General features: G+C 37.3%; 1 protein-coding gene across 1 annotated transcript in view; it reads left to right on the top strand.

The window, feature by feature from the left end:
- LOC114240534 (uncharacterized) overlaps window positions 1-13,730 on the top strand; it is a 120,751-nt gene extending 107,021 nt beyond the window's left edge. The window contains exon 3 of the mRNA XM_028171120.2: window positions 12,976-13,730. Coding sequence (XP_028026921.2) covers window positions 12,976-13,580 — 605 coding nt within the window. The 3' untranslated portion in view covers window positions 13,581-13,730. The remainder of the gene's footprint in view (window positions 1-12,975) is intronic.

Genomic DNA, 13,730 nt, shown 5'->3' with positions numbered 1-13,730 from the left:
CTTTCACAGATATTAAACAGTTAATAAACCACCGTTATTACACATTTAAACCTGAAGAAACACCAAATAGACAAAATAAATCAAATCGCACAACTTCACACCTCGCGTTCCCGCCAAAAAGTCGCGTCCTTTAGGTTTCTCACAAAATAGTTTTGTTTTTGTTTACGATTGACATCGTATTGTCACAATTTACAACATTGACTTTTTAAAACATGTCTTGAAATTTTTGGAGCATGATGTTCACTTGGATATTTTATGTTTGTCAAAATAAGAAAATATTTGTGTTTTCGAAATCAGACTGGACACTGTTTGATTTAATTTAAAATATTACTTTAATTTTAAGTGTCAGCTGTTTTTCTTATGATAGTTCCGATAAAATTGATCCGGAGGTTTAAAGTTTCATATAAGATGCATTATTACATATAATTTATTTGCAAAATATACACAAAAACTTAACTTATTAACTTCCTTGTTATTTATTTAACTGAACTTAACTTATTATTTATTATTGAATTATGAGCCTGTGACAATTGACGACAGAGTTTCTATGTCAATTCTCACTAGCTTACACATGGTTTACACATATAATTAATGAATATTATTAGTATTACTACGACAGGCTTAAAGGTCAAGTTACCGGTTTCCGTAAACAAATTGATGGGCGATAGTCATAAAATAAGTAATATAATTTAATACATTAATTTTAAACATACATTTTATATATTATATAAATTTTAAAAGTGATTAAGGGCTTCAAATGTTGTTTTCATATATCACAGAAAATGCAATTAAGTCTTTTAGAATATTCTGTTTTCACTTTTGATAATTAATGAGAAAGCAATGCACCTCCTTCACACCTGGTTAATCGGCAGATTCAATGTTCACGATTGACTTCCACGGTGAAGGAATGACATCGTGTAATAAAAATCAAACCCGCAAAATTATAATTTGCATAATTATTGGTGGGTAGGACCTCTTGTGAGTCCGCACGGGTGGGTACCACCATCTCGCCTATTTCTGTCGTGAAGCAGCAATGCGTTTCGGTTTAAAGAGTGGGGTGTAGCTGTTGTAACTATACTGAGACCTTAGAACTTATATCTCAAGGTGGGTGGCGCATTTACGTTATAGATGTCTATGGGATCCAGTAACCACTTAACACCAGGTGGGCTGTGAGTTTATCCACCCATCTAACCAATAAAAAAAAATAGATAATGCCTTAACCATGAAATCCGCTGCTGAAATATATGCGCGCAAAATTTTATTTTGACAAGACAGGATAATTTTTTTAGTATTGCAGAGTATTTATAGTTTGAAAATAAATATGTACAATTCGTTTAACCCTAACATAAACTCAAACGGCTATTACCTAAGAACGAACACGTAATATTCCATTACCAGTTTATGATGTATGTATATTTTGACGAGAACAACGCTAATATAAACTGCACACATCCTTATCGTTACACAATTGGCGCTGGCGTACTGCCATTTGGACGTCATCTGGGTTTTTTGATGTGGTACGAACGAGCTCACCGGATTCAATAGACATCAGGATTTACTGGTGGTAGGACCTCTTGTGAGTCCGCACGAGTAGGTACCACCACCGCGCCTATTTCTGCCGTGAAGCAGTAATGCGTTTCGGTTTGAAGGGTGGGGTGTAGCCGTTGTATATAACTATACTGAGACCTTAGAACTTATATCTCAAGATGGGTGGCGCATTTACGTTGTAGATGTCTATGGGTTCCAGTAACCACTTAACACCAGGTGGGCTGTGAGTTCGTCCACCCATTTAAGCAATAAAAAAAATCATTAACCAACCTTGATAAGTCTCAAAATAAGTCTAAGTTCTATAGTACAATGGCAACGACACCCTTCAACTCGGAACTAATTGCTACGTCGCGGTAGATACAGGCAGGTCGCTGGTAATACACTGCGGACTTACAACAGTTCCTACCACTAGTAATAAGGCAATTTTTTTTTTTTGCAGTTATGCTATTATAGTAGAAGTCATTCGCGAACTTGCGCTAACTCCGTATATCATTACGAGGGATTTTTGTTATGATATATTTTTTCCAAATTTTTTACTTTAAATGGCTCTCCTCTAAAGTTGCAAAAATGTCGCTTAAACACAATTGCTTTTCACACCTCGATATTAAAATGCGGAGCTGCCGTAAAACAGGTTATCCATCGAATTTATCAATGGCTTACCAATTGGCTGTATGGTTTATATTCCCTCGCGGTTTGCAAGCGTAATAAAATTTAAACGTCTTACCTAAGTGATTTATGTAAACAGTAGATTGCTTAACATCGGGTATGGGTTTTAAGAATACTCCTGACGGATATGAGTGACTTCACGTCCTTACGGATCCATCAGATCCAATAACCTTTGCCTTAGACGCCTTCAGCTCTAATACTAGGAGCAGGCTTAGGGACTCCGGTAACCGTACTCGTCGAACTCGACAAAGAGTTCGACGTGCAACCTAACCCATGCATCAGCTCGCTAAGTTTCTCGCCGGATCTTCTCAGCGGGTCACGATTCCGATCCGGTAGTAAATTCATTCGCGAAACAGCTGCTCTTCAGTTGTTAGGTCTCCTTCGGAGGCGCTCGAGCAGCTGTTAACCAATCCCACCCCTCCTGGCTGAGCCTTTGCTCGCCCTGTCCCTGTCCTGGTGAAACTGGAAAGGCCACCGGCCACCAGGAATGCATCAATCCTAAAAAAAAGAGTGACTCATTATCTTTTTATTCAATTTTTTATGTTTTTTTTTTCTCAACTATACCCATTCCAAAAAATATTCCCATGTTTTCATTGGTAGCACCAAACCTCGTCAAAGAAAAGAAAATCTGTTCAACAACAAAGAGGAAAATTGATTGATATACATATATAACGAAAGATAATAAATATAAATCTCTGGACGGCCAACATGAAGTATTACACACCACCACATACAATTAACCTACTGTGGACTGTGTAGATGATGCGTTAAAATTGATAACTTTATGTAACCAGTACTACATTTAATTTCAACTCTTCTAATATAAATTACGTGTTGTTGTAATCTTTTGAGAAATGTGACTGCCATTAATTACTCTGACGGACCAATTTAGCATTCACTGCTGCGAAAACATTATAATGTATATAATAAAATATAAAGAATAGCGATATTTAACAATACGAGAGAGACATTTTAAAAACATACAGGCAAAGGAGACAGCCGCCAAACATCCTAAAATATGAGATCGAAGGTTCAATAACTCGATACGAATACATTGCGTTGCATTGATACATTGCATTGTTAGGTCACGGGAGCTTAAATTTTCCGTCTATGTACATTGGTCATATAGCAAGAAAATTCTCTGACAACTTGGAGAGTCGTAGTGATGGGTATAATGGATGGAAAACGATCCAGAGGTCGGAGTCAAAAAAGATGGAGTAATCAAATGTCCGAGCACCTGGAATATGGAGATTGAGCCACGCACTTCACTGTGCCACTGACCGACATAAGTGGCTACAAATCACAAAAACGGTCACAGGTGCCTCACGATGCTCAGCAATGAGCGATCGCTTGAAGGATGAGGAGGAGGATTGTACAGTGAAACTCCGACACATCTACTTGTTTTTTTCCTACCTAAGCTGATAGCCTTGAGAGGCGTTCAGCGTGACCTTAACTAGTAGGTGAGCTCAAGGGGCTCAAACATGACGACGTTGCTAACACGAACCCTAGCAAGAGCCGTGCTTCGCAGAATCTACCACCGGATCGGAAACGCGACCTACTGAGAAGATCCGGCGAGAAACTCAGTGGGCTGTGTCTGTGGGTTAATTTACTCGCCGAGCTCTTCGTCACAAGCGAAGGGTTCGACGAGAACGATGGCCGGTCTCATCTAGTATTTACACATAAATGTAGTCAAATAATCTACGATTCTTCCAGACGATTTGACGAATAATGTTGACCGAACTGCGAGCAATGTAATTTAACCTTTAGTACAACAACCGTAAGGTCGAGGTCAGACAAACTTGTACGGCGCCTTTGAATGTTTCTCATTTGACATTTGCAATAAAATTTTCGATACTTCGTACTCTATTGCCAAACGTAATTTGCAATACTTATCTTTTGTATACGTAATAAACTATGGTTATTTTCGTAACGCATTGAATCGGATCTTTTTTTTTTTTGAGTGGCAGTGTACTTAGTCTGTACTTATTCGTAAACGCAATCAAAACTATTATATTTTGGCGGCTTAATCACGCTTTTTTTATTTAATTGTCATATCGAGAGGTGAAAGGCTATTATTTCGTTTAGCCGACGTTTTTGCATCTTTACAGTAGAAGAACCATTTAAAGTTTATAATTCGGAAAAAAATATTACAACAAAAAAACATCTTCGGCTATTTGAACGGATTAAGCTTAATTGAAGTTCAAGTTAAAAACATCGAACTGTTAATGCTAATACCAAATAAAACGCACATTTAATTACAAAGATAAATCTCGCATATTAACCGACTTTCATGTATGTAATGTATGTATGTAAACCTAATATAAATTTCATTGCACCTACCACTATTTACTCTGCACTACCTTTGGTTGACCGGTAGTGAATGCCTTAGGCATTAAGTCCGCCAATGTAAATTTTACATGAAGTGTAATAAATAAATAAATAATGTCTCGACTACATTATAGTTTTCGTGGTAATGTACCTATTCAATTGTTGCGAAATATTTCGCTATGAGCTTCTCGCCGGATCTTCTCAGTGGGTCGCGATTGAGATTCGGTGGTAGATTCTGCGAAGCACTGCTCTTGCTAGGGCTAGTGTTAGCTAATTCTCTCTACCCGTCACCTACCCGTCCGGGCGTATATCCTGGAATAGTCCTTTAGACTATGGAATACATGACTTTCCACAGACTTGAATCAATCTAAAATCTAATCTTGACAATCAAATGTTTAAAAAAAAGACATATCCGCTGAGTTTCTTGCCAGTTCTTCTCAGGACGGAGGCTAGTTTTTGTGAATTAACGGTAGTTCCTTTTTACACGCTTTATATTAGCTTCACTTGTATGTATGTTTGTAACTGACTTCTAGACGCGATTTTGACCCACTTTAAACGGCCAGATTTCATTCAAACTTTGTAGATTTATCGAGGACCGATGACAATACACTAATTTGATAAGATTATTCCATTATTCAATTTGCAAAATAAGATTTTTGCCAATTTATATAATTTTTATCTATAGTCGATAAGGCAGGAATTGATGTTAAAGTACTTAATAGTTTTAAAAATATGCTTTTATAGAAAATGTATCGAAAAAAAAAAAAAAAAAAATAATAGTTGAAATTTTTTTTAGCTGAATTTAATATAAAGCGTGTTTTTTATTATTTTTTTAACTATTATGACGTTCAACAAGTGTGTGTACTTTCATTTATGTTGAATAAAAAAAAATTGATTTTGATTTGATTTGCCTTTCCGTCCAGCGATGTGTTTTGTATATTATGAAATATTGTACTGTCGTATTTTTATACGCGACGTTGCCCGGATCATGTTAAGCACCACGACAAAATGTATCATATTCGTTAATCCAAACTTTAAACTAATTGCGAAATTTAATTAAAAACCCCTCATTCGTTTTTGCGTGATTGCGCCAAAATCACGCAAAACATACAAATTTTTACATTTACATCTATACTCTATACTAATAATATTATAAAGAGGAAAGATTTGTTTGTTTGTTTGTCTCGAATAGGCTCCGAAACTACTGGACCGATTTGAAAAATTATTTTTCCATTAGAAGCCGACATTGTCTCTGATGAACATAGGCTACTTTTTTTTTTTTTTTTTTTTTTTTTTTTTTTTTTTTTTTTTTTTTTTTTTTTTTTTTTTTTTTTTTCATGTTTGTTTTAATGTTTCCGAAGCGAAGCGAGGGCGGGTCGCTAATTATTAATATAGAGATACTAGGGAATATAATAACGAACCTGTTATCGATTAGCTCAGTATAATGTAATCAGATCTCGAGGTTACAGATGCTATATTATCCAAGCGTGAAGGGCGGATTTGATTCCCTATTGATCTTTCTCGACTTCCGTGTTGTACCACTAGGTTGATCTACCGTGACTATTCGAACAGTTTTAGTAACCCTATTATATCTGAGAGAAAGATGAGCATACTTGATTCTATAAATTAGTTTATCGGTAGTAGGACCTGTTGTAAGTCCGAGTAGGTACTACCAACCTGCCTATTTCTGCCGTGAAGCACTATTGCGGTTCGGTTTGAAGGGTGGGGCTATCATTGTAACTATACTGAGATCTTAGAACTCATGTCTCGAGATAGGTAGCGGCGGTTACGTTGTAGATGAATATGGGCTGCGCTTACTTAACGCGGTTATTAGTGATCACTAAAGATATTAACAAATATTACGTTGGTATGTGATTTGACGGATATTCGAGTCATGCGAGACGTCAACGGAGAAAGTATACCGACATTTTCCGGTTCACTAAATTTCTCATAATCCTCATTAGCTTGCGAAATAAATTAATAAATGTATGATTTGTATTTCCCGAAATTGATGGGATTCATGAGTTTTTACGAGTTAGGTTACTGTAGTTAATTTATTCAATTCTAAGTTCCGATGTTTGAAATGCATCAGTATATTGATATGCGTAATAGCAATACCGCGTTTTATTATAACTAGTGGTCCGCCGGTAGTCGAAATTAGACTATAATTAATTGAAATAAGTTTGTACACTTTCATGATTCTATTGTCAAAGACAAATATACTTATGACTTATACTTCTATAATCACAGATTTCGCCAAGACTACACTTTAGACAAATATTAAAGACAAACAATATTGAATCTATTCTCAATTTGACCACAGACTTTAAACAATAAGAAAAGTTTGAAAATAAACAAATAGTATACTGTGTGTGTCAAATACATGGTAGTGTGTGTAATGTTTTTTTTTATTGTTTTATTTAATGTTTTTTTGCATAATTTAAAAAAAATATTAATATTCTGCACTCCTTTTCTATATTCTCTAAGTGTGGAAAATATACTCCTGCGTCCGCGCAATTTTCGTGAAAAGTTGTTGCTTCACGTATTAATATATAGATTATTATCTTTATAGTCTTTATAACCAATTGAATCGGTTGTGCATTAGGTAGCTGCCCTGATTCCTGGATTGAGGATCGGGGTTTGATTCCCGCATCGGGCAAACATTCGCGTGATGAACAGATTTGTTTGCCTTTTTACCTTAGTGTTTTTTTATCTATACTTTTTTTTCATTGCTTAGTTGGGTGGACGAGCTCACGGCCAGCCTGGTGTGATATGGCTGGTGGATCAGTATAATCAAGAGTAAACCACCTGATTAATATTCATATATTTCACCTGATTGCATTGCACACTAAATGTAAATTAGTTTAACACATATACATACACGTATACATATAAATAAAATTGGAGTGTCTGTTTGTAATATAAATAACCGCTTTTTACTACATGCAAATGAATATATATACGGTACATACACCAAAATAACATTTTTTACAATTTTTGTCTGTCTGTCTGTCTGTCTGTTTGTTCCGGCTAATGTCTGGAACGGATGGACCGATTTTGACGGGACTTTCACTGACAGGTAGATGATTGATAATATAAGGAGTAACTTGGGCTACTTTTTTTTAGATTAGCTTCGCCCCGCGGCGTCACCCGCGGTACGAAATTAACCGCGGTTAACATCGCGGGACTCAACTATCAATAATAAAATTTAATGTTTCCGAAGCGAAGCGAGGGCGGGTCGCTAGTTAGTTCTATAAACGAGAAGAAGTGAAAACCAATAAAGACACACAATCTTCCGGTCTTTATTAGTTCGTGATATATTTATTTCCGGATCGATAAAGAGAGCTATTAACATAAGTTTACGATTAATTCTGAATTTAAATGTAAATATTTTCTAGTTCGCGCTCCGACGCTACGAATTTTATACATTTTATTTAAAACCATAGATAGTTACATGATGTGTTCATTAGTTTCTCTGAATAATCAGACAATAGTATCGATCGTAGGATTTGAAAGTCCGCCTTCTTGCATCGATACGATTATTTTTTTATGAATGAGGGTTTACTGGCCCGTAGGCTTTTTCAATCAGGGGTGTTTGATAACAGCTGCCCGAGCGCCTCCAAAGGAGACCTAACAACTCAAGGGCAGCTGCTTCGTTCTACTACCGGATTGGAATTGCGACCCGCTGAGAAGAAGTCGTCGTGGCTTAAAGGATAAGACGTCCGGTGCATTCGTGTCAAGCGATGCAACGGTGTTCGAATCCCGCATGCGGGTACCGCTTTTTCTAATGAAATACGTACTTAAGAAATGTTCACGATTGACTTCCACTGTGAAAAAATTACATCGTGGAATAAAAATCAAACCGGCAAAATTATAATTTGCGTAATTACTGGTGGTAAGACCTCTTGTGAGTCCGCACGAGTAGGTACCACCGCCCTGCTTATTTCCGCCGTTAAGCAGTTACGTGTTTCGGTTTGAAGGGCGGGGCAGCCGTTGTAACTATACTGAGACCGTGGAACTTATATCTCAAGGTGTGTGGCGCATTTACGTTGTAGATGTCTATGGGCTCCGGCGGGCTCATGCATGGGTTAGGTTGCACCTCGAACTCTTTGCTGAGTTAGATGATTACTGTTACGGGGTCTCTAAGTCTGCTCCTAGCGTTAGAACTGAAGGCGTCTTATGCAAGACTTAACTATATCGATACGAATACACCGGGCGTGTCATCATTAAATCGACGGGCGTCTCAGAAATAGTAGTAATATTTTTGTCACAATTGAAACATGAATTATTAGCGCTGATTAACTAGTAAAATCCGCTTCTGTTATGGCTGTTACTTATATTAATAACTAGCTGTACCCGTCCCCTTCGCTGGACATTTAAAATTTACATTATTATTTCTCATCCCCACAAAGATTCTCATCATTAACGCCCCCGCAACTGGTGTAGGGAATCCAACACTCATATAAATATTAGCCTATCCATTAAGTACATTTATTTTCTACATGGATACCAAGTTTCAAGACAATCGGATGCATGGTTCAGTAGTTATAACGGAACATCCGTAAAAAACACTGTAGATTTATATATTAAGTATAGATATGAAAAATTCTGCGTGAATTTAAAAATAATCTTTCATCATCATCTTTCGGCATCGAAAGCAAAATTCGCGAAATTTTATCCACTGGTAGCCTAAAGGACTATTTCATTACAAAAGTAGATTTTCTACCTACTTTTTTTCTACATATTATTATCTCAGTAACCTCGAGGAGTTATACTAGGTAAACTCACGGGGAGGTAAACTCACGGGCTCAACCTGAGAGAATTTGCTAACACTAGCCCTAGCAAGAGCAGTGCTTCGCAGAATCTACCACCGGATCGCAATTGCGGCCAAAACCATTTATCTTCACAAAAGACATTAGTTTTATTATTTTTCCTTATTGGAACTTATTAAGCATAGCTCACTGCGTTCGTATTATTGTTGAATTTGTTCATCGTAATCCATGTAACATAAACATTCAATAATACATTAGTGCACCCTAATAAGCACAAGTACCTGCAAGGCATAGTCACCACTATCTATGGACATGGACAATACCATACCATAATATGTTGTGGTATTGTCTGGTATCTGGCTAAACTCAAAAACGTCAAAATGATTTTATTATTAAAACTATTTTTACGGTTTAATCTGTTTTCAAAAAGGAATTCACGCATCATAGGACTCTCTATATGGTCCTTCGTTGATTGCCACTGTCCTTTAGTCCATAAAGTTGGATAAAGACACAAAAAATTTACATTAAAATTTGGGAGCCAATGTGTCTGCGCGACACTTGGTTAATTGGCACTGAACTTTTGTGCATAAATCTGGATAAACGTACAACAATTTCGCATTAAAATTTGGGAACCATTGTGTCTCGCATCGAAAACCCAGAAATTGACGTAGTAAGTTTATAATTATTCAAATTGTCAGTCGATCATTGGATCTGATCAGGAAGGTCATCTGCGCTCACCTGCTTCATAAATAAGTCTACACACGTCTACGGAGATACACGTGAACTGAATACAAAGAGCAAGTTTAGTTAATGTAACTTGCCAGTGTTAGCACATTCTCTCAGGTCGAGCCCCGTGAGCTCACCTACCACTCTCAGCACAGCTGGAATAGCCCCTTAGGCTACCAATGAACGGGTAGGAAAAAAGCGGGTGGCTGTTTGGTTGCCATTGAATTCAGTTGTTCATTCTTTAAGTTAATCTGTTTTTAAAACCTAATCTGTACAGCCGTGGTAACACTGACATTGTGGCTTTTGGCGGGAACGCGAGGAGTGAAGTTGCGTGATTTGTTTTATTTTGTCTATTTAGTGTTTCTTCAGGTTTAAATGTGTAATAATGGTGGCTTAATAGCTGTTTAATATCTGTGAAAGTGTACAAATGTAGGAAAATGAAACAAAGCCGCTGGACGTAACTTCTCGGGATCCTCCAAAAAGTCAACTGAAAAAGCTCAGTAAATTACCACCATTTTACTGAGATTATATTTCATCCCATATCATTTCATCTCATTTCATTTCAGTTCATATTATCATTTTTCATAAAAATAAGAATATAAATTAAAATAAGACTTGACCTAAAGGTCTTAGTTACCAGGTCATAAAATCCCTTAAAACTGAGATTGTATATTGTACAAAAAAATTAACGACATTTCTAAAGAGAGTTCAGACCTAGAATCCAAGTCCAACTAGTCATCTTTGACGATTCTAACATGGAAGCGCTCGAACCAGATGCTTAGAAAACGTATTGGAAATTCTTTAAACGCAATTACCGACTTTAGATCTTATTATCCGTTTGATGGTCTAACTTTCACGAAGACACTAATTTATTATAAGGTTTTTTTAGTAAGGTCTATGTATGTGCATATAATATTAGGGATTGAAAACTGAAGTGCTTAATTTTCGAATATAGATGATATTATCGAGAATACACATCTTCCAAGAGCTAATCCGAACGATTCGCACAGCGATATATATTTTTTTCCTACCTATGCTGATAGCTTTGAGAGGCTATTTCAGCTTCGCCCTAACCTTCCGCCTTCGCCTTTAACGGCCGTCTGGTGTGGTGGTAAGTGACATGGTCACTACACAAGGGGGTCGCGGGTTCGAATCCCGCCAAGGGAAGATATTTGTATGATAAATATAAATGTCTTTTCCAGGGTTATGGATGTATATTAAATATATGTATGTGTATAATAAAAACATGTAGGTGAGGTCACGGGACTCAAACTGGAGTATTGCTAACACTGGCCCCTAGCCAGAGCAGTGCTTCGCAGAAACTACCGTCGGATCGGAAACGCGACAGTGGTGTGAAGATCCGGCGAGAAACTCAGTGGGCAGTGTCTATGGGTTAAAACGCACAGCGATCCCATTTGCGCTAATGAATTCAAAAACACTTGTTTAGAAAAAAATTGAATTATCCATCATCTTTTTTAAGGTTCCATTAATTTTTTTATACGACAGCGATTACTATTTTAAATTGTTTAATGTAAAATAACTACGTTGTTACATCCTGAACGTATTACGCATCTTTCAATGTCAGCGGTCATTCGTCGATTTAAATTTATAACGAATTGTTTGTTATATAGGATATTAAATACGCATATAATATATTATTTAAAACATAGGTACTAATGGTCCCCCCCGAAGTCGAAATTCGATCATAATTCCTTTAAAATTATAAGTTTGAACATTATTATGGTTCTATAGTCACAGATTTCGCCAAGACTACCTAAACTGTAGACAAATAATATTAAAGACGAACAATATTAATCTATTCTCAATTTGACCACAGACTGACAATAAACAAAAGAGTATAATAATATATGCGTGTGTGTGTGTCAAATAAATGGCAGTGCGTGTATTGTTTTTTTTATATTTTGATTTAATGTATTTTTATGCATAATTTTAAAAAGTTTGGGAAATTTCATACTCCTCCGTCCGCGCAATTTTCGTAAAAACGGGTACAAAGTTTTTGCTTCACGTATTAATATATAAATAATGAATGGTTTGTGATGTAGTGTTTAGATATTTTACCCATATAATCATATAACAAGTCCGAATATATTTTAAAACGTGCTTAAACCCTTGCCTAAAGGACCTAAAACCCTTATAGCCGTGACTAAATGGATCATGGATGCGCAAGGTAGATTTAGTAGTTTCTCAAATTGTCCCGATCAGATCTTGTGTGCTTTACATTCCTTTTGAAAACAGCCCTTTGAAAATCAGCATGTGCTGTAACGCACACACGTGCCTTTGATTAACAGCCGAATAGACAACAGTCGCTTTTCATTTAAGATCAGTTAGTTTTGTTTCATTTCCTATCAGTTTCTTATTGTCGTTATTTGAGTACGAGGTCATTTTGCTCAGAAGCCACTGCTTTGATCCACAGTGCGTTGCCAGAGATCTGTTTTTGCCACGCACCATTCGGCTCTGACATGAACTATCCACCGAGTTTCCTGAGCGTTATGACACTTGATATTTGACATTTAACATATTATGAGATCTTCAGACGAGGTTCGCGAAGAGTACTCAGTAGACATAGTCGGCAGTGGCTTAGTCGTGCATTGCTGATGACCACGAGCGACTGGACTAACGACTAACACTCATCACAATTACGTGGTGACAGACCAAACAACAAAAACTAGTAGGCAGCGGCTTGGCTCTGCCCCTGGCATTGCTGAAGTCCATGGGCGACGGTAACCACTTACCATCAGGTGGGCCGTATGCTCGTCTGCCTACAAGGGCAATAAAAAAAAAACCGCAAGATTAAAAATTAAAAGTAGTTTTAATTATTTCTATGTAAATCTTAATTAGAAAACGTTAAATCTAATATGATATTGTAGTTTTTGAATATCATTTAAATTACATGAGTGATCTTTCTCATTTACAGTGGTCAACGGGTACGAGTCTGATCGAGAGGAGTGGAGGACAAGTCGCTCCCAGTTCTCGACGACGGCCTTCGACAGTCTGGCGAGACCCACGAAAATGGCCATGGCGCTCACCCTACGGAAGCCGCAGAGAGTCGAACCGGTGCCGTACTACCGGCTCCCTAACGAGCCAAAGCCAAAATTAACCCCGGTCCCCTTCAGGCCGAATAACTTCGTCCAAAGAGCGCCCAGGCTACCCAGGCCGAGTCCAGAACCAAAACGGAACTTACTCAACACCGAACACAGGAAGTTCACGTCGCTACAAAACCTAGAACTGCCGAAGAAACTCAGCGAAGCCCCCAAGAAAACAGAAACGAAAAAGATTAACAATTACGCGAATCTGACGAATAAAATAACCGGGATCACGAGTAAACTGCGGGATTTGGGCAACCATAGCAACACGCTGGGCAGATTCAGGGCCCAGTCTCACGGGGACGTCGCCAATCTGAAGCCAGTATTGAAAACGAACGCCATAGATGGAGGGAAACGCTCCGTCGTAAGGACTTGCAGTGTAGAGCCACCAAAGAAGGTTACATTTAGCGCTTTCGCTACAGTCCAAGTAGTCTAATTAAAATTTGAACCCAAAACAATTATTTATCAGCTTCCAATAATAATTAAGGCTTAATATTCGCGCGTTTCTGTTCCGTAGTCTTAATGTAATTTATGATTTTATTTTTAATGTTTGGCAAGGCCGGGCTCTGTGTAAATAAATTGTTTG

Source organism: Bombyx mandarina, chromosome 16 (assembly GCF_030267445.1).
Source record: "Bombyx mandarina strain Sakado chromosome 16, ASM3026744v2".
Lineage (NCBI taxonomy): Eukaryota > Metazoa > Arthropoda > Insecta > Lepidoptera > Bombycidae > Bombyx > Bombyx mandarina.
The sequence above is the reverse complement of the archived record's forward strand: the minus strand, read 5'-3'. Positions and strand labels throughout refer to the sequence as shown.